The sequence below is a fragment of the Sander lucioperca genome, chromosome 1 (assembly GCF_008315115.2).
Source record: "Sander lucioperca isolate FBNREF2018 chromosome 1, SLUC_FBN_1.2, whole genome shotgun sequence".
NCBI lineage: Eukaryota > Metazoa > Chordata > Actinopteri > Perciformes > Percidae > Sander > Sander lucioperca.
The window spans coordinates 39,082,103-39,108,405 of NC_050173.1; the positions used below are offsets into that span (position 1 = coordinate 39,082,103).

A 26,303-nucleotide genomic window follows, 5' to 3' on the forward strand; every position below is an offset into this window, starting at 1 on the left:
GTATATATTGTGGATCTGTTGAGTATATATACTGTATTGATGTGTTCATGTGTATACTGTATATGTATCTATAAGTCTATATTTTGTCATACTTATTTCAGGCTTCTTTTCTTGCGTTATAGTTGGATTGTAGCCATGAGTTAGTAATTGTAGGTTTTGTTTTGCATTTCATTTCAGCTTCTATCAGTGGTTGACTATACGTATGTACTCATGTATTGTTCTTTAACATTTTGAAGCACTTGTTCTTTATGTTAATATTTCCGGAGACTTTCTACATTTACTCTTCAACATTTTAAAAGGGAAATGTTGGATCTTTTTACTCACTTCTGACCAGTGGTGGAAAGTAACAAAGTACTGTACTTAAGTACAATTCGTAGGTATTTGTACTTTACTTGAGCATTTCCATTTAATGCTACTTTATACTTCTACTACCCTACATCTCAGAGGTAAGTATTGTACTTTTTACTCCACTGCATTGATTTCAGAACTTTAGTTACTTTACAAATTCAGAGTATTAATACAAAATACAGGTCAACTCATACATTATGATATATTATAGATTAAACTACCCAGGAGTATATAAAGTCATACAAAAGAGCTCCACCTTTACCAGCTGCAACATTAATGTGATGAACACATTAATGCAACAATATGTATATAATCCAATTATATCTTTATTCTGGGTCATTCTGCATAATGAGTACTTTCATGTTTGGTACTTTAAGTTCATTTTGATGCCAATACTTTTTTTAAGATTTTGCCTTGTACTTGTAACAGAGTACGCTGTGGTATCACTACTTTTACTTGACAGACACAGTTAGTTTAGTTTCTTTTGCAATTTAAGATTAAATAATAGCATGTATTAGTTTATATAGGCTACTTCGTAAAATAAGAGCAGAAAACTGTTTAAATAAGACAACAGAACATGAGAGTTGAAACTAACGCCAGCTGAAGGACCTAAGACGTTACCATATCTCTTGATTACAGTAATAATGCATCCATAATTCAACATAAGACCATTCTTCAGAGTGAGAACTTTAACCCTCCTGTTGTCCTCGGGTCAAACTTGACCTGTTTTCAAAGTTTCTACATCAGAAATTTGGTTTTCTTTCTACCAAATTGCCCAAAAGTAACACAGATGGTTCCATGAAACGCTCTTCACAAGTAAGAGTAAGGATCAGTCCAATACTACCATTGACTTTTGGGTGTTTTAATCACTTTTTGACTAAACTTTGACAGTCTGTGATTATCCATAAACATCCCCCGATCTTAACTATCAGTAATAATATTGTATACTTTATGCATTTTTTTTAACGCTAAAATTAGATTAGATACAATTTCATAAAGGATACATGAGGTTTATTGACTATAAAATCCAAAAATGAGTTTAAAAACAGTGGTAACAAGTTGGTGGAATTGTATACTGGTGGTAGTGTGGGGGGGGGGGTGGAGCGCAGAAAACGTCGAAAAATGCTACAAAAACTTGTTAAAAAAAAAGTGTTCATTTTGACATGGGAGGACAACACAAGGGTTAACATTTTTAAATGTAGAATTATATATGTTTTAGTGTGCCGTTTTAAATGCAGGGATTTTGCCACAAAGTTGTAGATAGGCATACTTTATCCACCACTAACACACCGACAGTTTCAACAGGTAATGAGGCCAACCAGCTTTTGAGAGAGAAAGTGTAAAAATGTGTGCTATGCCATTTCTAACTGGATTACATCCTAAAGAGCCTGTTACATCCTAATTAGTCTAATCACTAAACAGTGAATGGATCTAAATCACCAAACGGCCTCCAGGACAAACACACACACACGCGCGCACACGCACACGCACACACACACACACACACACACACACACACACACACACACACACACACACACACAGAGGCTCCTCACTCCGACACGCAATCCTCAAAATACCCACACGTTCGTGCAGCGGAAGTTTTTAAGCAACCTTATCTGAGGCTTTATCTGAGTTGGAGATGTGCTGCAGAAAGACAGGTCAAAGGGGACCGCGGTGCGGCTGCAGGACGAAGCATTAGGGATATGAAACACATGCCAGACCTGTCATGTTCAATTTACAGCTGACTGTTTACAACCCGGTAGAACTGAAGACCTATTTCGTTTGGTGGATGATTTATTATGGCACAAGATTGAGCGTTTGACTTTTTGATTTCTCTTTGCAATTAAAGACAGAAAACAGAAACGTTACGCTCAAACCGCGCAAAGCCAGTGGAAATCAATCATGATGAAAACATTTTCCCCACGTCTTGTCCCCCCACCCCCAAACACACACACCCTCCCCCGTGCGTTTACTTTATTTCGCCAATTATTACAGCAAGAGCCGGGCTAGTGTTGACTCTCACTGCGCCCGAGAAAGATTTTACGGCCATTCATCAGCTCTCGAGGCGCACAAATAGTCTTTAAAACTATAAACACCATCGCTAGGTCGGAGACAGGGGGACCCATTTACCCCGTGGCTGTGCTAAACGCTGAAGATAAAACAAACGATAATACTGTCTGTCTCCTGTGACCGTCTCCACAGGCATTAATAGCAGGTTTAGTGCCAACCGTGCGGGAGGGGGGGGGGGGAAACACGTGCAGGTTACGCGTCATTACGCACAGTTGTCTCCATTTTACTGCAGTCCGGCGAATGATTTGTACTTTGTTTTTGATCATCTATAAATTACGGATTGTATATTTAAGATTGACACCGTCACATGTAGCCTACCTATGCTAAGGAATGCACACAGGAGTGTCTTGTTTATTGTGATGTAAAGCTGATTGCTTGTCTTGGAATTAAACAAAAAACATCGATGGCCAAATTAAAAGCCCTACAACTTGGGTGTCACATGTGACACATCTTCAGGATAACCTGGCCTGCAGCGTGGGTGGGAGTGTGTGTGTGTGTGTGTGTGTGTGTGTGTGTGTGTGTGTGTGTGTGTGTGTGTGTGTGTGTGTGTGTGTGTGTGTGTGTGTGTGTGTGTGTGTGTGTGTGTAGGTTTGTTGTTGTCTGTTATCACGTCCTGATAACGCAGACAGTGGCTCCAGAATCTCTTGGAGGCAGACAGCAGAGTGTGTCGCTACTGGTTTCAGGTTCCGCGTTCAGGGGGCCCAACCTGTTGTCTGCCCCCCCCCCCTCCTCTTTCTTGACGCTCGTCTGCTCCGTTTCCCGTCAGATGAGGGACGAGAGGACACCCCAAACACATGCACGCGCACGATCAGGCTTATCAAACACATACACCCCGGTTATAATTCCTCCTGTTAACTGAAATAACGCAAGTTTGACTCCTTAAGTCATTACAGCCGACACTCCTGATGTACACGCAGTGAGATAAATCATTTCTCTGGGTACTTGAAGATGTGTGTAAACATCCGTCCACATGCTGGACTTAGAATAATAGCGAGTAGAATTAACTGGGAACTCGTTTGTATTGTGCGCAATGATAAAATGCAATACTGAAGAACAACCATCATTTATTACATTTTTACATCAAAATCAAAATCCTAAAACAAGGCAGAATAAGATTGAGAAAATTACTGATTAGAGAAAATAGTTCTAACAACGACAGTTTGCATTAGGACGAGAATAATGAGGTCTGGGCTGGTGCATATTGGGTATATTTGCAGTGATTGAACACATGAAGGCCTACAAGCAACATCAGCCCGAGCCTGTGACAGACAACACTTTACGTCATGAAATGGGAGTACCAGTGGCTCCATACGGAGGGTCCCACTGGCTCCCCATCTCCCTCCCTCCCTCCCTGCGTCACCGGGAAGAGAGGGAGGCCAAGAAAAAAAGTTTGGAGACAGAGTTGACATTCAAAATGCAAACTTCACTCAAGATCAGTCTGCTATGCCAAACTCATACTTAAAGCCAGTAAATATTACCAGGAAGGAGAGGGAGTTTGTTGACCTCTTTTTTGTTACATCCACATGACAGGTTAATAGGTTTTCTTTTTCAGTTCTTGGCAATGTTTCCCAGCCCCAGCACGTCCACTCCCTTCTCTGTAAAGGATATATTAAACCTGGAGCAGAGTCATGACGTTATGGTGTCTTCTCTGGACGTTTCTTCTCGTATGGAGTGCTGCACCGTGCCGACCTCCTCCTCCTCCTCCTGCATGCTGGCCCGTCTGAAGCAGGAGCCTCTGCGGGACATGTCGTCCGCCGCCGCCGCCTCGCTGTTTGGAGAAGACCTCCACGAGTCCAGAGCCGGCAGAGGCAATGCCCTCAACTATGCTACCTTTTATGGGAAATCACTCATGGAGATGGATATAGTTAAGGATGGGAAATCAGACGCGTTTGAGGGGAAACGCAGAAAAGGTGAGCTGATGAAAGGACGAAATGTGATTTTTGCAGGCCTGTGCAAAATGAGGCCCACAGGCTCGTGTTCTTTGATTTGCGCAAAACGCATCCGATGCTCCAAAAACCACTCCACCAAAGCAATAAGCAGTCTTACAAGCTTTAAAACGTTTTCAAATTTGAGTGGATGGTCAGCATTTTCTTGAAGGCCTCCTGGATAAAAAAAAAAAAAAAAAAAAAATATATATATATATATATAATTCATACTTTTCATTTAAAAGAAAAATCAATGTCAAAAGTACAAAAGTTGCACTGGCAAATTGAAGTGATTCAGTCACGCGTCGTGGTTCCCTGTATGTAAATGTGTCTTTTCCTCCCCAAAGTTTACACTGAATGCATCATGGGCGGCCAAGGGATCTGAAGCACCAACATTGGCACAATTGACAAAAGCAAATTAACCCATGTAATTATATTACTATATATGATACAGCATAATATATATATGATATAATATTAGGCTACTATTATGTTTATTATTATTGGTCAGTAATAGTAAAAGAAATAGCTCTAGGCCTATGTAAATACATGTCCATCCCTTCTGTTAAGAGGTCACTTTCGCAGATACAGGCCTATATATTATTTTCATTCTTTTCTTTCCGTCTGGTGTGATCAGAGGACTTCAGCCCTCCGACCGAGCCTGTGGACGACATAAAAACAGAGGACGCAAGGCGACCCAAGCCCCGGAGACGCAGGAAGCCGCGGGTCCTGTTCTCCCAGGCGCAGGTGTACGAGCTGGAGCGCCGCTTCAAGCAGCAGAGATACCTGTCCGCGCCGGAGAGAGACCACCTCGCCGGGGTGCTAAAACTCACCCCTACCCAGGTGAAGATCTGGTTCCAGAACAGGAGGTACAAGTGCAAGCGGCAGCGGCAGGACCAGAGCCTGGAGATGGTGTCTCTGCCGCCGCCCAGGAGGGTGTCGGTGCCGGTGCTGGTGCGGGATGGGAAGCCTTGCCTGGCGGCAGACACAGCCCCTTACAACCCCTCCTACAGTATGGGTCACCTCAACCATTTCACTTACAACAACTATCCAGCTTTCAGTAACTACACCAGCCCAGGCTGCAACACAAACTATGCGTGTAACTACCCTGCAGCCACAATGCAAACTATGCAAGGGTCCTCCAACAACGGGAATTACATGAACTTTGGGGTGGGGGACCTGAATAATGTCCAGAATACATTTCCCTCCAGTAATGGGGTGTCTTCGTTACATGGCATTAGGACATGGTAAACTCAACATGCAGCAGTGTTACCTATTCAGTTTATAACGGGATTATTTGCATGCATTTTAAAATGTGTCAAGACTTTGCGGAGCTTGTATAACTTCTCTTATATTTAATTACCTACTCACTTTTGGTAGTTTTTCGTTTTCTTTTTGTTCTCAGCACCAGTTTTTGTCTGAATAGTCTACTTTTTTTTTATTTTTATTATTATTATTATTATTATTAATTTCCGTAAACACCATTTGAGCGGAAATTAAAGAAAATAACATGTTGCAACCACAGTTCTTTAATGTTATTCTACATTTTATATTTTCCCCTCTCATTTCCTATCTTTATGTTATTTATTTTTTTGGACACCACGAGGTGGATTGTTAAATGTTCTTATCTACAAACATAGGCGAAGATGAAAAACACAAAATAAAATTGTAATAACTTTGGTTATGGAAAATGATTACTTCTATAGGCTATTCTAATTATTATTATTATAATTGTTAATATTACAACATGCAACTATTTAATTAGAAATGCTTAAAGTTGTTTAATGTAATAATTGGCTCTGGCTATAATCCCTAAATCATTTAAAACTACACAAACCCAGCAATATTAAGTCTCCATTAGGTAATAGTGAACTATGGTTATGGCAGTATATAATTCATGGCTCTGGGTCCCATGGTTGAACTGGTTAAACAGTAGATCCACATTAAAAGGACCCTAACATCTGTACAGCCCTCATATGGTTTGTGTCTGGTTAAAGTGTTCAAGTGGCTATTAGGAAGCTTCCTTCAATACGCTCAAACAAGGTTGAAAGGTTGTTAAAAGTTTACACTTTTTACAAGCTGCTGTCAGCCACGTGCACTCACGTTTACAGTTGCTGGGACAGAGATCGCTGTGAGCCCTAACCTTGACCTGTATTAAGCGTTATTAAATCAGGTTCTGCAAGGGAATGTGGTTTTAAAGTCATTACAATTTGATTTTCAATAATTGTTTTGTGTGTACAAGTAGTCTCTATACAACCTGTCAAAAGCCACACTGAAAGTCAGTGGCTTTTGTCTGTACTTGTAAAATATGAGGACAAATCCAAGCTGTTACCTGATCCATGATATGACTCTTATTTTTGGACAGTATACTTGATTATTAAAGACTTTCTTTTTGAAACTTTTTTTCTGCTTGGCTAAGTCATTTCTGTGTTTGTGAGAACCGACGGAATTTGAGTTGAAGGACTCGCTGGGAAAACACACGGATATTGTTAACAGTCAGATAAATAAGTGAAAAAAAGCTCCCTTCAGTCGTATAAATAACTGTGAAAGTGGCGATTCTGTCTGCTGCGTTTACGCCATCAGTGTGGCGCCGTGTGCGACCCGGTCCTCTTGTCCAGATACAAACCCAAACACTTGATTGACGCTATCTCGGTGCTAAATGCTAGAATGGTCCAATTTGCTTGACAGAGAGCCAGAGGCCTCGTCTAAGTGTGCAGTTTAGCTCTGCCCAACTGCCGGCACTTTACACGAGTAAGAGACGCTTGGGCATCTCTCAGGTCTCTCCACACACGCTCCGTTGTCTTCTCTCTCATTTACACCCTCACACGCACACGTTTGAGAAACATGTCAAACATCAAGCCACAAGACTTTGTGTTTATTCACAATCAATATACTGACAACATGAACACATTAAAACAAAATGGCAATGCCAGGCAATTGCAGACAGGGTAGCAAGGTCATGTAGCTCCTCTGGCCACCCTCTCCTCCGAGGTGTTGAAAAGGCAACGTCAGATAACAGCACCACACAAACCTAAAAATATCCCCCCTCGCCCTCCACCCACACTGGAAAGGGAGAGGGAAACGGGTCGGAATAATCTGCTTTTCCGGGTCTTATCTGAAGAAAGGCAGGGATGCATGCTGCTCTATCTCTGCCATGTGTGATCGCTGCCACTGCTTTCCAGAGCTTTTCTGCTCCGCTGCAGACCAGAGCGAATGCCTCTTTTTTTTTTTTTTTTAAGTTTGCACGCTAAATAAATAAAACATAAAAGACAATTTGATGTGCACATATACAAGTACAAGTCACTGTTTGTTCCCTAGAAGACTTAGGTGCACATATTTGGTGGGGGGGGTTTAGGGGTCCTCCCTCAAGAAAATGATACGTTGTTCAATAACAGAAAGTGCAATTTCACACCATTGTGGACCATTGTTATTACCATATCTGTGTCCAAAGCATTGGAAAAGCTAGAGCATATAATAGATAAATAACAAAAAGTTTAAAGACAAAACGTGCTAAAGAAGCCTAGAGCTGCAAAGATTAATTGATTCGTTCTCAACTATTAAATCAATTGCCAACTATCTTCAGAATTCGCTGATTCCAGCTTCATAAATGTGAATATTTTCTAGTTTCTTCACTCCTCTATGACAGAACACTGAATATCTTTGAACAAGACATTTGAGGACGTCATCTTGGGCTTTGGAAAACACTGATCCACGTTATTCACCATTATCTGACATTTTAGAGACCAAAAACTTAATCGATTAGTCTAGAAAATAATCATTAAAAAGGTGCAGTAGGTAAGACTTATAAAACTAACTTTCTGTCATATTTGCTGAAACTGACCCTATGTTCCAGTAGAACTACATGAAGGAGGTCATTAAAATGATGTTCAAATGTTTTGGCTAAGTCCTGGATCTTCACAATCCTACCTACAGCACCTTTAAAATAATTGTTAGTTGCAGCCCTAAAGAACTCCTTGGGGACCAGTTATAATCATTAGATCTGAGAAAAGTCATGTAGTTAGTTTTGATGCTCACACTGATTTTAAATCCATTCCGCCCAAAACAACTCTGCGCCTATGCCGTATGATGGTTGGGAAAACCCTGCAAGCACTTTCTGGATGATCCAGCTAGTGAAACACAAACTGAGTGACTGCAGCTGGGCTTGTATCAAAGTTAAAAGGCATTACAATATTCTATTTCCAAAGAAAAAGCATTGAGTCATTATAATGCTGTAATAAACTATACCTCAGTAATTATACAGCACATCCTTATAAATAGAAATTGAACGAAATGCGTGTACATCATTTGCACAGCGACTTTATGAAATCAGGTGATATTTAATACTACTATTGATTAACCGTAAAAGTATTGTATACTATATAACACTGTTTTAATGACATGCATGCCAATAAAAGATTGCTGAACTGAAATGAAAACTTGTTTTGTGATGATCAGATTTGACTGAAATTGTGTTTACATTATTTTCCTTAACCCATTGTGTATCATACACAAAGATGAGTTTTACTGCCCTCCGCACAATATCTGCAGTCATGGCAACATGTGAAGTCTTTGATATGGAAAAAAATAAAAATTATATATATATATATATATATATATATATATATATATATATATATATGAAAACATAAAACCGTACTGGATATCTTCTACAGGACTGTCCATCTCCTCTCACAAGTGATTTCATTAAAAGCAATGCACAGCATTACCATCACACTAACCAAAGACAGACGTCGGTCACATTCTGTGCCACCAACACGTGCATCTTCTTATTTCCTTTGTGTGGTGAACCAAAACCTTTTCAATGAATAAAACACTGCATGGAACTGGGGGTGTATCTTGTGTGGACAACATTTCACCCTGAGCAGCGTCACAGTCCAGCAGAGCGAGCGGTCCACATTCCACCAAGCAGACACTCGTGTGTGTGTGTGTGTGTGTGTGTGTGTGTGTGTGTGTGTGTGTGTGTGTGTAATATTACACGCGGGCAGTCAGATTTGTTTAAATCATTTGCGTTAACCATGGAAAAAAAAAAAAAAAAAAAACTGTATGCAGTAATGGGAGAGCTCCTCAAAAAAAAAGGTACCTGGTCTACAGGAAGGGGAACAGTCTCTTCTTAAGGATGTAGAGAACTGTGGCGAGGAAGAGGGCGATCGCCAAGAAGATGAGCAGTTTATCGGTGAGCTCTCTCCGATTGTACTTGGTGATGAGTTTCCTCCCGAGCTGGATGGTCCCCGTCATGGTCTTAAATTCATCATTGGTCTCTTGGATGGTCCTCGAGGAGGTGGCTTCAAAGAGAAGAGACATAATTAATATAATCTTTTTAGACGGTGTGCATTGACATAAATACTGTAAAACCATTTAAGTCTTTTAAAATCGGTGGCCACAAAGTTTGTACCCCACCCTAAAGAATGTATCTGTGGCAACACAGTGTTATAGTAGGAGGGTCAGTAAACAAGCACCGAAGCAGTTCCCCTTTAATGCCTTTTAAATGTGAATCAAAACAAGTTCAGCTAAACAATCACATTTTAAAGGTGCTCTAAGCGATGTTGGGTGACGTCACTTCTTGTTGACGTTCGAAGTATTGTCAAACAAAACGGAGGCCAGCTCGCCCCTCCCTCCTCCTCCTCCTCATCCCGTCCCCTCCCCCTCCCTTCCGCGCACTAACCCCCCAACCCCCACCCCCAAATCCTTCTGGTCGGTGATTGGCTGGAACACTGTTTGTTATGTTTGGTGGTGCAGGTTGACGCAGTTTGTTTTTGTTGCCGTTTGTGGAGCCTGGGCTGTCTACAGAGACTGCATTTTTTTACAGTGTGTTCAGGGGACAGGCAGCTCGCGAATAGTGAGGAGATGTTTGCTGTATGTGACAAAAAATGTTGTAGCCTAAAAAACGCGTGACATCACTTAGAGCACCTTTAAAGAACAATTCCGGCACAAAACAAACCTAGGGGTTAATAACAGATGTGTACCCACTCTGTCGTTCTCTGGGACATGTTTTCATGCTAATTAAATGCGTTTGTAGCTTGAAACAAGCTAGAGCGGAATGCTGATTAGCTTACAACGCTAGTATTCGGGGCACAGGGAAAGTAAAAACAAATCGCTATTTATACCACTAAAAAGGCTCAAAATATCCGAAACATTGAGAACTTTGTAAGTGTACAGACAGTTTATTAAAAAGATAGTTTAGAAAGACAGTAGCTCGCAAGACGGCGGCCACCTGTATACGAGAACATGACTGTCTTTATAATCTATCTTTTTAATAAACTGTCTGTACACTTACAAAGTTCTCAATGCTTCAGTTAACATTTAGGGACCCTCATTATGCTACCATTGAAGTGTGGTGATATTTTGAGCCTTTTTAGTGGTATAAATAGCAATTTGTTTTTACTTTCCCTGTGCCCTGAATACTAGCGTTGTAAGCTAATCAGCGGTCCGCGCTAGCTTGTTTCAAGCTACAAACGCATTCGATTAGCATGAAAACATGTCCCAGAGAACGACAGAGTGGGTACACATCTGTTATTAACCCCTAGGTTTGTTTTGCGCCGAAATCGTCCTTTAAGTATCTGGTGTTGAAAAGATAATTAGGGATTTTGCAAACACACTGTTAACACGCTCTTTACCATCAGGTGTTTCCTTCACTAACCTAGTGAGGTCATGGTCTCCTCGCTCTGCTGAACCCGCTGCGCCATCATTCGGCTGATGCTCATAAGGTTCTCGGTGATGTCACTGGTTGTCTGAGCCAAGCCCTCTTTGGTCATCTTCCTGAAAAAGTGATAAAAACAAGAGATACAAGTGATACAAAAAAAATCTCCTAGTGCTAATTAAATGTATCCTATAAACAGAAATGATGAGGATGTAGAAACCATGCAATTTCCTAACCACAACATTGAGAGGATTTAGTATGTTGGTCAAAGGACACAGAGGTAATCCCCGTCTCTGAACGCCTCTCGTTTATGAGACCGTCTCTCTAACAAGTACTAGCACACATTGTCGGCTCACCTCTGCCTCGCAGCACTATCTACTCCAGTAAGAAGTGCCTGCTTCTCCATATTGTCGATGGACAGTTTGCTGGCCAGGTTGGCTTTCCTCCAACCTGTCTGGTTGCTGGAAACACAGACGCCGTAAACAACAAACAAAAAAATAACAGTAGACATTATGCAAATTTAGGCAGACAATTTTCACATGCTTCTCCCCCAACAGTTTGTCGGCTTTATCGATATTATTGGGTTGACAATTGGTGCTTTAACAAAATATCTTCACAATGAGATTTAAGATAAATAATCTTCAGTAATGTAGATATAATGACTAAGTGGGTAAAGGTAAAAATAATAGAAGAGCTAGAACAGTCTGGTAACACAGAAAATGACATAACTTTACTGTAATGCAGCCTTTAAAACCAGGAAAAGACAACACTTAAGCCATTTACAATATTACGATTTCCAAAATCTAAGACGATATTTAGTCTCATATCACGATATCAGTATAATATTGATATATTGCCCAGCCCTAGTAGGAGTATTGAAATGTATAGACATTACCTCAGCATCTGTTTTCTGTGTCCCTCCACCTGACTGATCAAAGCTTGTTTGTCTGACTCTTTGTCCTGCTCCATAGCCATCTGCTCAAAATCCTGTCAAAGAAAGAAAATAGCACACATTTTTTCATCAATTATCATACAACCAAGTGCCTGTAGCGGGTTATGTCGTGTATGTAAGCATTTACCTGAATCCGCAACCTGAGATTGTGGAAACTCTTTTTCACATTTGCATTCAGTTCTGTCAGCTTGCTTTGAGGGCCTGTGCACTCATTAATGTCCTGGGGAGACATCAAAACAAGGATGAGAGAGACACATGTATATATGTTTTCATTATCGCCGTTAGGTGAAGTTACTGGTATCAAAATGTGGCTGGACCATAAGTGTTCTGACAGTTTGCGCTTTTCTCTCAGGATGAACTGCCACCGGCAGTCTCTGTAAGAGGAGTATCATGCTGTCAGCTGGGAATAATCTGTCAACATGGGCTATCAAATGTGCTAAAAAAAAGTAAAGCAACTCTAGGCCTGTATACTGTTTTTTTTTTTTCCATTTCATTATCAATTCATTACAACTTCCCAAAGTCCAAAGAGGCCACCTTCAAATGCCATGTTTTTCCTATGAACTGTTAAAAACAAAAGTTACTGAATGTAAAATTATATAAAAACAAAGGTGACATTTTATCAATTGATTATCAAAACATGTCTATTAATTTTCTGTAATCAACTAATGGATTCATTTCAGGTCAAGGTCAAATTCATAACAAACCATGTTTGTGCTTAATAAAAACAATCGAGCAAAAAATAATATCAAAATACACAGCTACTTAAATACAGTACATGCATAAATACATAGTGCGCACATACAGAAGTAGCCTAGCTAATTCAGTAAAAACTAAATAAAAAGTTATCAGTGGGAGCTACATTAACGCTGGTACAAATATGCTAAAAAGGTGTAGATTTTAATCAAATAAATAATTAGTAATTAATAATGAGTGGGGGGAAAATAACCAAACTTGGTAAAGATTGGTTTTATTCAAAGGACGTGTATCCTACTGGAAATCAGTTTCGATATTAATTGCAATAAGTTACCTTTAATTAGGCCTGACGTGTGTGCACACACACACACACACACACAGTCCAGTTTTCTGGCAGTTTTAATTTCCAGCGTGATAGAATTACCTTAACTTATCGGAGATAAACATTTGGCACATTAAAGACATAGCTACATTAAAGCACTTTTACTCTACTGGTAACTGCATGTTGAGAGAGCGGCTCGAGCTGTCGGTAACGTCACACCGGGCACCGGCTGACTGCAGCTGGGAACATTGTGTTAGCTGTAGCATACATGCTATCAGACAACAACACGATTCCCTTGATTGACAAGCTCAAAGCCCAGCGTGTCTTGACATGGCGCTAAGTAATCTTACCAAATAAATACTCGCACCTGGATGAGAGCTTTGATTTCCAGGTCATATTTGAGTATTTCTTGTTCACATACTCGAACGTGGACATCTGAGGACGCCATGTTGCCAACGTAGACGGCTCAAACTACGGAAAGCAGGAAGCAACGTCGACTTTGTCCTTACAACCTATACGATACATTGTATGGTATTAAAAAACAAAAAGCTGTATATAATATAATAAATAATCATAGTATCTATATCATAATGAATTAAATGTATTTTATATACAGTCTGAAAACTTAGACATGTTTTACCAATATGCACTGACATTTGAAAAATGATATACTTACTCAGCCTATTAATGACATAGGTGTCTTCTTAACATGGTATGAAAATAAAAAAGCATATATTCTTTACATGTCTACATAATGAGGAGAGAGTATCATATTTACAATGAAAATTGAGTCACAACAGTCAACACTTTTAGCACAAGTCACAAGCTCATCAATTAGGCAAAACAAATTACAAAGGCTATGGACCAATTGGGTTGATTATTAGTTTATTAATACTCCACTGTTGAGAGGATTGCATCCATTACTAATATTATCAGACACAAAAAGAGAACATCAAACACATCAACTATTTAAAGGCACGGCCATCCATATTAACAATAAACACAATATACATAATATAACCAAACAACAAGTGAAGGTTGCTTTAATTTAAAGTAAAGCACATTCAGTGAGATCACTCAGAAGTCCTTTGGGAATCTTTTTTTGTTTAAGGCACCAGTGTGGGCGTCACTCATTAAATTGCACAGGGGTCTGAGCTTTGGGTGATTCAGAAGGAATGATCTCTGCATGAAGTCAGAAGCAAACATCCATTGGTATGCAGCAGTGTCAGGTCCTCCCCCGCTGGGGGAAATTACAATAAAAACAGGAACAGTTTGAAAAATCAAGCCAAACAATCAAATACATGATCTATAGGCTAAATACAAGTACAGTATCTATAAAGTAGCTTAAAAAAGGTACAACATCAAATGTAGGTTCAATACATTGCTGTTTCAGAGGAAGAACTTTACCTGCTTGGTCAGGAGTCCTGGGAGAGTAAATTAAGGCCAGTGATAGTTCAGGTACCAGATGGTGTCAGTGGACAGAGAAGGTCCGAAAAGTGGGTTCAACTGGGCCAGAATTGCTATCAACCAGCTGATGGACAGAAAGGATATTAAGATTGCGTGTGTCAACGGCAAGACTGTGCAAATAAGAACACAACATGTTATGTGGGAAAGCTCCTGGATAATTCTTAATGAAGGCCCACATTTGTCATGACAAAACAGGTTAGGGTTATCCTACACAGCATCAAACTCAGGGCCTTTGGGGGAACTACTTCACTTGGCTGCAGCACTACTGACATATAACATGACACCATATGCACACTTGCAACTACTTGTGGATATGAATAATGTATCACAAGACAGAAATACTATATGCATAACAGTTTTAAGTCCAATAACAAGCATTGTTTTATTATAATATTGCACACTAATTTATATTGAGAAACAATTGTTTCCACACAGTATCAGCTATACAAATGAATGTCCACTTGTGGAAAAGAGGTATTCTAAAATTATGATTTCAGCTGCAACTAAAAATTATGTCAGAAAATAATCCCTTTATTTCCTAAAGCCCAAGGCAACGTCTTCAACAGACTAAAAAGTGAATCCATAAGACAAAGACAAGCAGCAAATCGTTACATTTCAGAAGTTGGAATAAGGGAATGCTCGGATTTTAGCTAAACCAATTACTTAAATGTAAATGTCAGACTAATTGATTACCAAAATAAATGCGTCTGTCAATGGATTGATGTACTGATCATTTCAAACAGACGTGTTTTAAAACACAGAGTGCCACAACAAAACTTCCAAAAACCCTGGCACGTTTCCAGGATGAAAATACTTACAACAGGTAGCAGCAGACTGCGGTTAACACCAGCATTGTGACTATCACTCTGTGGGAATAGAAGAACATATTTTAAAAGTGGCATACTTACAAATCTAACGTTAATGGCTGCATACGTGGGTTTAAAATACAACGCAGGCTATTAACATAGCTCGATCTCGTGATGCGAGTGACAAACAGGCAAATAAGGGAAGTTTCATTAGGCACATTTTCCAGAGATGGAGTATATTTACTCTGAAGTTTGGTATTTAAATATATGGAAATAGACTAGATATTGATTTATTGTACAGAGATATCAGTAGCCCCAGCATTAAAAAGGTAAAAAGTATGAAGCTCCCTTCGACTCACAAAGAAGGAAGGGCTGTCAAATTAGCTCCAGTTAGCTAACCATAACTTTTACTTACTAGCGAGTAAAGTTCCCCCACAATGTTTAAGTAACGTTGAGAAGCGTATTTCACTTTTATTTACTTTTTTATACACTGTACAGCTACTTGTATCAAATGATAGTCACGGGTCAACATACAATACAAATTGAGTTAGCTCTTTGTAACGTTAGCCAGTTGAAAGCTAAAGTGAAGCTAACAAACTCACCCTCTATTTGGTCCCTTAGGGATAAACCAGGGCACTACTCCGCCAATAATGCCCCAAAACAGAGTCATCACAGACATGGCGATCACAAAACCTAGTTCCGCCATGGTGGTGTTTTTCTTTAAAACCAAGAATATCTCAGAGGTAAGAAGTTTTGACTTGAGATAACTTCAGTATCCTGTCCAGCTGCCAGACAGGGTCCACAGTCAGTGTATCACATGACCGAGAGAGTGAGGAAGTAACGTGAATCGTTGTTCTAAACATTTATTTGTAAGGAATACCCTTATATACAGTCTATGGGAAAACCTTAACGTCTGAACTTCTTGAAAAGATGCAACAATTACTTATTTGGCATGTTTTCTGTGAATCAGCGCAATATTACATTTACTATTACAGTTTAGAGAAGTTGGTAAATAAGCTTGTACAATATCAAGATTATGATCGTATTTCTTATATAAGTAACAAGTTGTTCAAGCAAATGCTTAAAATTGACAGTCAGGCTCTTTGGTTGCTTAGAGACACTTAATTTGGAGTGGGAAAAAATAATTTATTTAATTTTTACTATTAGAATTGGGAAGGTTCAACCTGTGGGAAAAAGTGACACCTATCGCCTATTTTGTATAATTACAAAATGAGTGCTATGCAAGCAACACTAGGACCATGCTGTAGTAAAGCATGTTGCTAAACACGACTTTAATCTGATTTCATACTTTTAATGGAACTTTTGTTTTATGTGTGGGGTTTAAATCTTAAATTTCTTCAGCAATTCAATCTGCCAAAGACATTTATGAACCCACCAGCAGCATTTCATTCAGACATTTCCAACGTCAGTTTGCCGTGTTCTGAGACGTTACACTCGTCAGCTCAGTTCTTGACAGGAATCAAAACAGCCAGGCCCCAGTCACATCTACATTTATACTCTAACATGCACAATTAAAAAGACTAGTGGAAATTATCAGTTTCAACATTAGTTTCTCTGGAGAACAAACCTCTGCCAGAACAAATTCATAATAAAAATTAGTTTCCTAGACCTTTGGCCACAAGATTGGATTAAAACACTGAACAAAGTGTGTGCACTAGTGTTGTGTGAGTTTGTGGACTATGTACAGACCTTTAACTAGGACCCAATCTTCTTCTAACAGGTGATGTACAACAATCGGTGTTAGACTACCTCAAATAAGGTATGCATGTAACTATACATTCCATAACCTAGAAATATATTTGACACCACTCAAAGAAAACCATTGCACATCCGCAACTAAAAACATGACAGACAAGTATGGTCCATTTACACAGTTTATTGATAGCAAAAGATCGTTTTCACTCCTGCATCTTCTCAATGGTCTCCTCCTTGTATTTGCCCTTCTCCTTCCCATCAGCACGAGACTTGGCCTTGCGCTCCAGGATCTTTTTGCGGTCCTTGTCCAGCTTTAGCCTGGTGATGACCACCTGCAAAAGGAAAAAATAGTACGTTGGTAAACAAGTCATAGGATTCCTCATTGGCAGTGGTCAGAATTTAAAAAAAATTAACAATTTCTGAAACTAATCTGGTGACTTCACAACTCCTTACAATAACATTAAAGGTATGTCCACAACACCATTTTTTACCTGTGGATATTATGTAGTAATTAATCAGTCTGTTGGTCAAACAGACATTGGCAATCAGTACAACCACTACAAATTCACAAAATAGAATCCATTAATGAAATGGGAGTTACAAAGGCCTTACATGTTTGATAGTTGGGCTTAAGTCAGCTATTCACTCATGATGTACATTAATTACATAGTGTACATTAAGGTCATAGCATTACATATATTGCAGTCAATGGAATGTGACCCACTGCTATCAAGCTCTCAAAGACACTAATAAAGTTAAGGTTCCTCTGCAAATATTGAGATGGCAGGACAAGAAAAGTGCAGGTGTAATTAATAATTATGGCTGCATTCCATTTATGTGTGCCAACTCCATGGCCCCAGAAGTTGTGCTAAACAGTATGGCTTACTGGAACACTAAATGGAATGGATTGATATTATCTTCTACCTGATACACTGGCAACATTCCCAGGATGCCTCCTCTTACAGTAAAACACCTTAAAATGTACTATATGGGAGGTGACAGTAGACTCCTAAGTAACAAAAAGGGAGAGTGCAGAGAACACGTTTAATGTGCATTTACTTATGTATTTTAACTTCTTATAAGTTTGTTTTTTTTGGCTTAATGATTTTATTTCTGTACTTTTATTTTTTACCACCTTTTTTATTTTATAACTGATTGCCACAACTGTTAGATACTATTATTAATATCAGTATATATAGTATACATGTATGTTTGTGTACTCTCGTTTTTTATTCCATTTAACTTCCTTTTGAAATTAAGAAAAATGTGTATAATAAAGTGTCTGATGGAGGTTTTAATTTGTATCAATAAAAAGGGAATTAAATAAAATTGAAACACTCATTGCTATTAGATGCAATGTGCCTTGTACCCATGTCCATAACATGTCAAAATGTCTGAAAAGGGACTGCTAGCTGAGCCAAATGCTCCGCTAGAAGTAGAACTGCAGTTTGTTTTGGCCAGTTTACATGTTCCTGTGAGAGTGCAGCGTAATGCTATTGTGTAGAGTTTTCATCAATCAAATCTGTGTGACCGTCTCTTGACAGCTTACTCACAGCCCTTCTAAAGCCCAAACTACTTGAATTTGACCATGAATACAAATATTTGACAGTTGTACCAAACACAGCTTGGGTTTAGGAAAATAAAATAAAAACCAAGAAAATGTTATGGTGGGCCAAAGCAGCTTGGCGACAAAGGACTGACAGGTTTGCTGCAGTGGATTGAACAATAAGACGAAATTAGTTCATCAACAGCAGAAATTTTGACTCGTCAAAGGAAAGGCATAGGTGTTACTAACAATATGGGCTTCGGGTTTGTTGTCCCAGTAAGCCATGAAAGTTTGATAGTGAGACAACATGCACAATACCAGGACCCTCAAGCTCAAACAGCTACATGGAATTCAGCCCCAATTAATTAACACCTGTGCCTTTTCTACTGTGACCAGTGCAGCCCTGCAATAAATACTCCCTTAATATATAAACTGTTGAGATTTGTTTGTGCGACTTTGTTCTATGATTTTGAGGCTATATTTTGAAATGGAGTAGCAGTGGACTGCACTGTTATTACATTACATGTTTTTTATTATTACATGTCATTTAGCTGATGCTTTTATCCAAAGCGACTTACAATTAAATGCTTTCAACTGTGAAGGTTCAAACTCTGTAGCAAGTGCAAATACTTTAGCTTTAAATAGGCAAACCTACAAAGAGACATATGAAAGTGCAGGTTTTTTTTTTGTTTTTTTTAATCCGAGGTGTAGTCGGAAGAGATGCGTTTTTAGCCTTCGGCGGAAGATGTGTAGGCTTTCGGCCATCCTGATATTGATGGGGAGCTCGTTCCACCATTTGGGAGCCAGGACAGTAAACAGTCGGGATTTCGTTGAGTGATTAGTTCTCCCTCGCTGTGAGAGGGCAGCAAGCAGTTTGGCTGATGCAGAACGAAGTGGGCGGGTTGGGGTATATGGTTTGACCATGTCCTGGATGTAAGCGGGTGCTGATCCGTTCGTGGCCCTGTATGTAAGTACTAGTGTCTTGAAGCAGATGCGGGCCGCAATTGGTAACCAGTGAAGAGAGCGGAGGAGAGGTGTAGTGTGAGAGAACTTGGGGAGGTTGAAGACAAGCCGAGCTGCTGCGTTCTGAATGAGTTTACCAAATTTACATATACAGATAAGCAAAAACTTCAGGAACACCTTACAATAGTGTGATATATTAATATCGTGATATGAGAATAGATATCGTCTTAGATTTTGAATATCGTGATGTGGCGTAAGTTGTCTTTTCCTGGTTTTACAAGCTGCATTGAAATGATGCAACTTCCTGAACTTACCAGACTGTTCCATTATTTGCCTTTACACACTTAGTCATTACAGCCGCATTATTGATCATTTATCACAAATCTCATTGTGTAACCATTTTGCGAGAGCACCAATAGTCAAACATCCAATGTCATCGCAGTATGGATAAAGGTATTTGTAATATATTGTTAAAATATCTTGATTTGATTTTCTCCACATTGGCCAGCCATACCTTAAAATATAATGCAATGCAAACACTATGGTAATGTTTAAGGCTGTACTTTGTAGAGATTAACTGCCGTCTCTCCGACACTCAGATTCACAAACGGTAACATTTTGCATTACAATCTATAAGGGTTTCTACTGTTGGTTACTATGTACACAAGCTTTAAGATGAATTGACAAACTGTTTTCATTCCCTACTTTTATACAATTTTACAGAGATACTGAACTTCAGTGATGTTGAACTTGGCAGAACTGCATTTTACATCTGCTTCCAGATGTTCAAATATATTGTTACCTCTCTTGTACTAAACTAATTTTAATAACCAACATTTTGCAGTTAGAATTTTACCTTTTTCCTTAGCATATTCATTCCAACAACTACTAGTTATGCATAAATACACTAAAAATATAAGGTGGTGAACAAGGGGTCAAGTCTGGATTGTTTGTTGGACCTAATGGACCCAAGTGTCGAAATATTGTTGACACCTGATGGTAAGAGATGTGCCATCTTACCATTTCAGGGAACTTGAAATCCCAGAAGAAACTGTCTATATGCATTTAAATGTGGTGGACAGAAAAACTTCAATATAACACAGCCCAATGCAATAACACCCCTAACTGCAGCCTCAAAGATCACCACAAACTTGAATCAACGCCCTTTCTGTGTTGAGAACTGAATACTTGTGTATTACAGGTCTTTCACCTGGTATGAACTGGATTAACCAATAAAAATCAAGTGTGGTCTAGCATTTTCCATCGATCGGGGTGGTGATGGTGCAGTGGATATGACACATGCCTTTGGTGTCTGGGTTCAATTCCCACTGCGACACATCAACCAATGTGTCCCTGAGCAAGACACTTAACCCCTAGTTGCTCCAGAGGTGTGCGACCTCTGACATATATAGCAACTGTAAGTCGCTTTGGATAAAAGCGTCAGCTAAATGACATGTAATGTAATGATTATCCCACCTCTATTGCAGAGTGCTTGCAGGGTCTGCCAACGATAAGCCAAAAAGGCACAGAACATATCTCAAGAGTGGGTCTTGACACACACAGCCATTTAAAATAGGTTAGGATTGACACACTTTCCCATTGCAGCCTACAGTGTTCAACAATGATATTTCACACTTCTCTCTTATTTCCACTAAGCACATTAGGTAGAGGTCTACACAACTGTATCTCACCTTGCTTGGGTGGATGCCGACATGGACTGTGGTTCCGTTGGCCTTCTCTCTCTGCACACGCTCAATGTAGATGACGTACTTCTTCCTGTAGACCTGGACTACTTTGCCAATCTGCTGGCCTTTGTAGTGTCCACGGACAACCTGTTTGTAAACAAAACAAGCAAGTCAAGCAAGTGCAGCTTACACTTTATACAAATTATGACAAACTTTCAGCAATCCAAACTACAATACCTGGACTTCGTCATCTTTACGGATGGGCATGGACCTCACATTGTACTTCTGGCGGAGCTCCTTGGACAGGGGGGAAGACATGATCTTCCTCCTGATGTGTGAGGGGGCATTGAAGTGCCTTTTGCGGTTCTTGCGGCGCGAGGATGTTACAAATGGATTAAGCTTCATGATGCTGTGAGCAAACAAGACATACAGGTTATTAACTAGCCAATAACAACTTTAACAACTAAATTCTATAACAACGCAGGCAGTTGTCGGACAAATATCTCTTAATTGCTGAAAACGTGACACCTGCAAGCACAAAGTGAACAGAAAATGTAACATTAGCAAGTTAGCTAATGCTAGTATCCAAACGTCAATATCAACTCGAGTTTGAATAACTGTAGTTTCTCTGCACACTAACGTTACCTCCCCTGAAGCACTAACAGAAACACTGCAACTAACGCTACTTAAAACACCCACGTTGACGGTATTAAAACCGTTGTTAACTGGCTAGGTTTTGGTAGCTAGCTAGCTACTTTTTCAAAGCGGTGAGGTTATGCTAAGCTAGCAAAATGACACTACTGTTAGCATAATATAACAGACTGGAGCGATAGTACTTTTGTGCCAACAGTAACGTGAATTACAGACTAAAAAGAATCGCATTTAACTGTAAAGGAAGTCGAATATTGGTCGCTAGCACCAAGAATCAGCCACCTTCAGTATCCGCAGCCGACATGCGGATACCGACCGACCTAGCAGAGGCACCAAATACTGAGAAGGTTTAACTAGTAATCTATCATCAATATTTGTTCAATATTGGCCGTTTTTTAATTGTGACAAGTTTCACGAGGTGTTTAGACGTTTATATGAATACACAGTGACATTAAAGGGAGGATGGATGGTGATAACTTTAGTGAAATTATCTGCCAGGAATTCTTACCCTGCCGTTTGCTCCTCTATGGCCGGCGGAAAAGAGACTCGTAAAGTACTTCCGCTGGCATTAGTTCACACTCAAGTCTCGCGAGATGGCTACGTTATGGGGATAAAAAAACACATTTATCACAGTAATTATAAACACGAGCACTTACATTTAATCATATTAGTATTTTTAAACACTGCTGCGTGTAGTCCTAATAGTTAAAATCGACGTATGAGGCGATTTTTAAAAAAACTTTTTGTTCCTTTTCATCTATTTTTTTATGGTCATGCATTATTACCACACGTTAAAGTGCACAAGCACACATTTTACGAGACTTCCTTTCTAAACATTCTTAACTGGTTTTATTACTGGTTTTATTTTTGCAACATTATAAGAGCTCATTTGCTGTCTAGGATATGAAATATTGCCACAAGATGGCGCCAACCCCAATTAATTAAAAACCTGGTCAGCAGTTGGAAACAACTTTTGTCTATGATTCATTAAGTTTTGGCATAGGCTTATGTTTATCACACACTGTAGTCCTACTGTTGTAATTTTCCTACATATCAGAATAAAGAACTAACACCAGTAATGTGATAAAACATCAAGTCATAGGCTACAGTGACACTAGAAAATAGCCCATAGGCTATATGTGTATCGTAGAGGCTATTATACATGTAACAGGCTAATAAGTGGCCTGTCAGATACATATTGGAACATCGTGGGAACAACATCATCATCATCTCTATAATCAGCTGTAGGCTAATTCCAATAAGCTTAACAAACACGAAGGGGTGCGGGTGTTTACACCGGCAGACCACACGTAGCCTACATTGACATCCCGTCTGAGAGGACAGACGACCCCCCTGTCCTGCTCTCACTCTACACAACTACATTCACGGAAGCGGAGGTGCGCTGACATTGTGCGCTGTTTGCTCCCCGGGCGGCGCGCAGTTTCACCGGAGCCTGCTGCCTGCTGCCTGCGCTGTCTGCCTGCCTGCCTGCCTGCGAAAAGTGATGCTGTCATAGCCCCCTGCGCCGCGGACAGAGAGCCTCTTTCCCCTCCCTCACCCCCCTGGTTCCTCTCTGGCTTGCTGTCGCGGCGTCAGTGCGGATGTGGAGCCCGCAACACAACGCTCTCCACCCGTCGGCAAGCATCGGAGAAGAAGATGAAATGTTTTTCCCGTTATCTCCCGTACCTCTTCCGCCCTCCGAGCACCATCCTGTCCTCCACTTGCCACACCGAAGGTAGGGTGGGACGCCGAGTGGGCTGTCACGGGCTGTGAGTTGCTTATACTTTGAGCGTATGACATGAATGTTTAGGCTGGTACTCTGTCCCCTGACACATACAGGCTACATGCGTGATGTCAGAAGTTATATGTTGTCCAGTTGTAGGGCTACTAACCCACTGTAGATGTGTCACAGTGCATGAAGTTGTTGGAGCCATTCTCAAATGTAGAAATGAGAAAAGAAAGGATTTTTTTTTTTTGGTGTGATTGTCTGTCTGGTGCAAAGAGTAACTCCTTGTTTCACTCGTCCTTACTGAGCTGTCAACACACAGGCCTATGCATGCCAAGAGAGACACTCAGTTTGTGGAGTTGCATGACAAGTATCTTCTATGGCCCTTAATGTCATTAATCTCACCCTTTCACACTTTGCTTAGATTTAGGTAACATGGGTGGCAATAGGCCAGATAGCATCACACTTCATTCACATGCCATTCACCCGGTTCAGAGAGTGCCAAAAATGTCAAAAACCTTTAGCACATACAGACAGTCTATACAGAGTTATTGTTCTGGAGATGTGCAGAGTTAAATTGTTGAATTGAGCGAATTGACCCCAGCCCTTATAGCAATAAAGGAGTTCATAAGAGCTGTTACATCCATCTGATTGTGTTGTCAGACATGGGCAGCCTAAGAGGGTCTGAGTGTTTGTATAACCAGCCATTTACTAGGTCATAATGTGGAGACTGAGCCACTGCATTATTTAGCTTTGCATGGTTGCCCTCCTTCCTTTGCACACTCTGCCCTCAGCCCTCTGGCATAGGAAGGAAGATAGTGTGTTACAGTGTAAGCTAGAGTAGAGTATGTGGTGGTCATCATAGCCATGGCCCTTCACAGCCTGTAGAGCTGACCTATATGTAGGCTATATATTCAGTAAACAGAAGGATGAGGATGAAAATACACTCCCTCACTCCCTCACTCACTCACTCATTCACTTACTCTACTGTATTCTTCTGCTCCATCACATTGATTTCCTTTTAGCAAAGTTGTACCCCCTGTTTTCTCCCTTTCACTTTTAAACAATTTCACATTGATTAGCCATTTAAAATGTGTTTAAATTGCTCTTGATTTGTGAGTGAAAGGTGAGTGAAAAGAGAGGTGGGGGGGGGGTCCAAATTATTTTCAATTTTTAAAAGTTTTTTCAAAATTTAAAAAGTCTTAACATGAATCCAACATATTATTAGCAAATATAAATCCCCACTGCTTACTGGCCTATAGTCAAGGTAGTCACTGATGCCATCCACAGATGTGTGCCACACGCATGTTTAACATTAAAACATGAGTTATAAAATCATGCCAACAATTATTAGGCTATTTGAATAGCTTAGTATTCTATGTAAAACAGGTATGTATAAATGCTTTAGGCCACCCTACAAATTTTTGTAGGCCCAGTTTAATATGCAACTTCATTTTATAAAATAAATGTAGTAGGGTGTCCCTGCTCCATCTCTCTTTCAGTTAAGGGGTCTTTGGCTTAAAAAACGTTGAAGACCCCTGACGTAAAGGCAACCAGGTCAGGGAATAATACATTTTGAGATTCAGCCAACAAAGTGTACTTTGAAGTAAAAGTGTAACACATTAAATACACTAATCTTTGTCTTAGAGTTACATGTGACTTGATACAAAACCTTTGGTTCTGTACAATTCCGATGTTAACATCTGTAATTCCATTTGTACTTGTCAATTGATGTGAAATTTCCTAATAAAAAGATAATTATAAAAAAAAAGAGTTACATGTGACAAATTGCCACGATGACGCCATGTAATCATCATAACAGAAACAAAGGATTATCTGTGTGGTTATCTATGTGACTTCTATCTTAGTATCTCCTTGACAACTGAGCAAACTCCATCCAGAGAGGAAGAAAACTAAAATGTGGTTGAGTTAAGGGTTTTTTGTCAAAGCACTGTTTCCAAGGTCGAGAACTTGTATGCTCAAGCATTTATCGTGTTATCTTTGGTTCATATTTTTTGTTCATTTTAACAACAGCTCACCATTTGTTGAACTGTGATGTTTGGACAATTCATACACAATACACTGCTAAAAAGACTATTTGCCATATGAAATGTAGAGATATGATTGTTTAAGTCTTACTAAGAGGTTAGGTCAACAAACATACAATACACATCTCTCTCTCTCTCTCTCTCTCTCTCTCTAACTCTCATTCCTTCTGCCTGAGATAAGGGAGTGGTATAATAGAGGAAGTGATAGATCGGTAAACATGGAGCTGCAATGCTCAGCCACAGTAATATGATACATGATCCTGCATTCTGCATTGCTCTCTGTGTGGAGAAATGAAAATAGTTGTACTGAGAAAGCGTGTGGGAGACGTTGAATCTCATGATGTGCTGGAGGCCGGCGGGGTGTGATGACACGGCAGATCCTCTGGAAATGTGACGTGTAAAAAATGACAGAGGCCATGTCATCTGCACGCTATCTACTGTTTGTATAAGCGTTTAAAAAAAATAATAAAGAAAAAGTAGAAGCCAATCAATTCATAAATGTGTGTTTGCGTTGCATGGGAGGCAGTGCCTCAGGGTTTGCTTACGCTTGTGTTTGCACCTCCTGCCGGGACCTTGTTACCGTGCTTTGCCTTTCCATTAGACGTCCTGGTCTTGAGGAGGCTTGTCGGTGCACCGCTGAAGTCTTTGTTTTTCCTCTCAAGCACCCCCTCCCTCTCTTCAACTTCTCTCAGCATTCATGTCCGGCCCAGCTGAGCCAAGTTCA

At 39.9% G+C, this 26,303-nt stretch overlaps 5 protein-coding genes across 6 annotated transcripts in view; 2 read left to right on the forward strand and 3 right to left on the reverse strand.

Moving 5' to 3' along the window:
* Window positions 1-3,783: 3,783 nt before the first annotated feature.
* On the forward strand, window positions 3,784-5,749 carry nkx2.5 (NK2 homeobox 5). The gene is made up of 2 exons (XM_031319727.2): window positions 3,784-4,331; window positions 4,984-5,749. The coding sequence occupies exons 1-2, from the start codon at window positions 3,983-3,985 to the stop codon at window positions 5,595-5,597; spliced, it is 963 nt and encodes a 320-aa protein (XP_031175587.1). The 5' UTR covers window positions 3,784-3,982; the 3' UTR covers window positions 5,598-5,749.
* A 1,455-nt stretch (window positions 5,750-7,204) lies between these two features.
* Window positions 7,205-13,472, reverse strand: bnip1a (BCL2 interacting protein 1a). Its single transcript, XM_031319274.2, has 7 exons — window positions 13,339-13,472; window positions 12,084-12,176; window positions 11,900-11,991; window positions 11,361-11,465; window positions 11,005-11,123; window positions 9,448-9,649; window positions 7,205-7,543 (listed from the first exon to the last, which is right to left on the reverse strand). Exons 1-6 carry the CDS (start codon window positions 13,417-13,419, stop codon window positions 9,453-9,455), a joined length of 687 nt encoding a protein of 228 aa, XP_031175134.1. The 5' UTR covers window positions 13,420-13,472; the 3' UTR covers window positions 7,205-7,543; window positions 9,448-9,452.
* Window positions 13,473-13,839: 367 nt separating this feature from the next.
* Window positions 13,840-16,102, reverse strand: atp6v0e1 (ATPase H+ transporting V0 subunit e1). 2 transcript variants are annotated; one of them, XM_031319277.2, is made up of 4 exons: window positions 15,847-16,102; window positions 15,257-15,304; window positions 14,379-14,502; window positions 13,840-14,208 (listed from the first exon to the last, which is right to left on the reverse strand). In XM_031319277.2, exons 1-3 carry the CDS (start codon window positions 15,948-15,950, stop codon window positions 14,409-14,411), a joined length of 246 nt encoding a protein of 81 aa, XP_031175137.1. In that variant the 5' UTR covers window positions 15,951-16,102; the 3' UTR covers window positions 13,840-14,208; window positions 14,379-14,408. The 2 variants fall into 2 exon arrangements, with proteins under 2 accessions (XP_031175137.1, XP_031175136.1); XM_031319276.2 differs by having other exon boundaries at window positions 13,840-14,211.
* A 1,023-nt stretch (window positions 16,103-17,125) lies between these two features.
* On the reverse strand, window positions 17,126-22,408 carry rpl26 (ribosomal protein L26). The gene is made up of 4 exons (XM_031319275.2): window positions 22,314-22,408; window positions 21,392-21,563; window positions 21,161-21,301; window positions 17,126-17,292 (listed from the first exon to the last, which is right to left on the reverse strand). Exons 2-4 carry the CDS (start codon window positions 21,557-21,559, stop codon window positions 17,164-17,166), a joined length of 438 nt encoding a protein of 145 aa, XP_031175135.1. The 5' UTR covers window positions 21,560-21,563; window positions 22,314-22,408; the 3' UTR covers window positions 17,126-17,163.
* A 790-nt stretch (window positions 22,409-23,198) lies between these two features.
* The window catches only part of ppp2r2ba (protein phosphatase 2, regulatory subunit B, beta a), a 47,945-nt gene continuing 44,840 nt past the window's right edge, over window positions 23,199-26,303 (forward strand). The window contains exon 1 of the mRNA XM_031319269.2: window positions 23,199-23,540. Within this exon, the coding sequence (XP_031175129.1) occupies window positions 23,462-23,540 (79 nt within the window). The 5' untranslated portion in view covers window positions 23,199-23,461. The remainder of the gene's footprint in view (window positions 23,541-26,303) is intronic.

Bases quoted from the DNA above. Each gene is read 5' to 3' on its own strand.
- rpl26 (XM_031319275.2), bottom strand. From the start codon at position 21,559: ATGAAGCTTAATCCATTTGTAACATCCTCGCGCCGCAAGAACCGCAAA. The intron at 21,302-21,391 runs GTATTGTAGTTT...GTTTACAAACAG, and splicing joins GTAAAGATGACGAAGTCCAG to GTTGTCCGTGGACACTACAA. The intron at 17,293-21,160 runs GTGAGATACAGT...TTCCTTTTGCAG, and splicing joins TCGGCATCCACCCAAGCAAG to GTGGTCATCACCAGGCTAAA.
- bnip1a (XM_031319274.2), bottom strand. From the start codon at position 13,419: ATGGCGTCCTCAGATGTCCACGTTCGAGTATGTGAACAAGAAATACTC. The intron at 11,992-12,083 runs GTAAATGCTTAC...TTTCTTTGACAG, and splicing joins ATCTCAGGTTGCGGATTCAG to GATTTTGAGCAGATGGCTAT. The intron at 11,124-11,360 runs GTGAGCCGACAA...TCACTTTTTCAG, and splicing joins GATAGTGCTGCGAGGCAGAG to GAAGATGACCAAAGAGGGCT.
- nkx2.5 (XM_031319727.2), top strand. From the start codon at position 3,983: ATGTTTCCCAGCCCCAGCACGTCCACTCCCTTCTCTGTAAAGGATATA. The intron at 4,332-4,983 runs GTGAGCTGATGA...TGGTGTGATCAG, and splicing joins TGAGGGGAAACGCAGAAAAG to AGGACTTCAGCCCTCCGACC.
- atp6v0e1 (XM_031319277.2), bottom strand. From the start codon at position 15,950: ATGGCGGAACTAGGTTTTGTGATCGCCATGTCTGTGATGACTCTGTTT. The intron at 15,305-15,846 runs GTGAGTTTGTTA...CTATTCCCACAG, and splicing joins CCTAAGGGACCAAATAGAGG to AGTGATAGTCACAATGCTGG. The intron at 14,503-15,256 runs GTAAGTATTTTC...TCTGTCCATCAG, and splicing joins GCAGTCTGCTGCTACCTGTT to CTGGTTGATAGCAATTCTGG.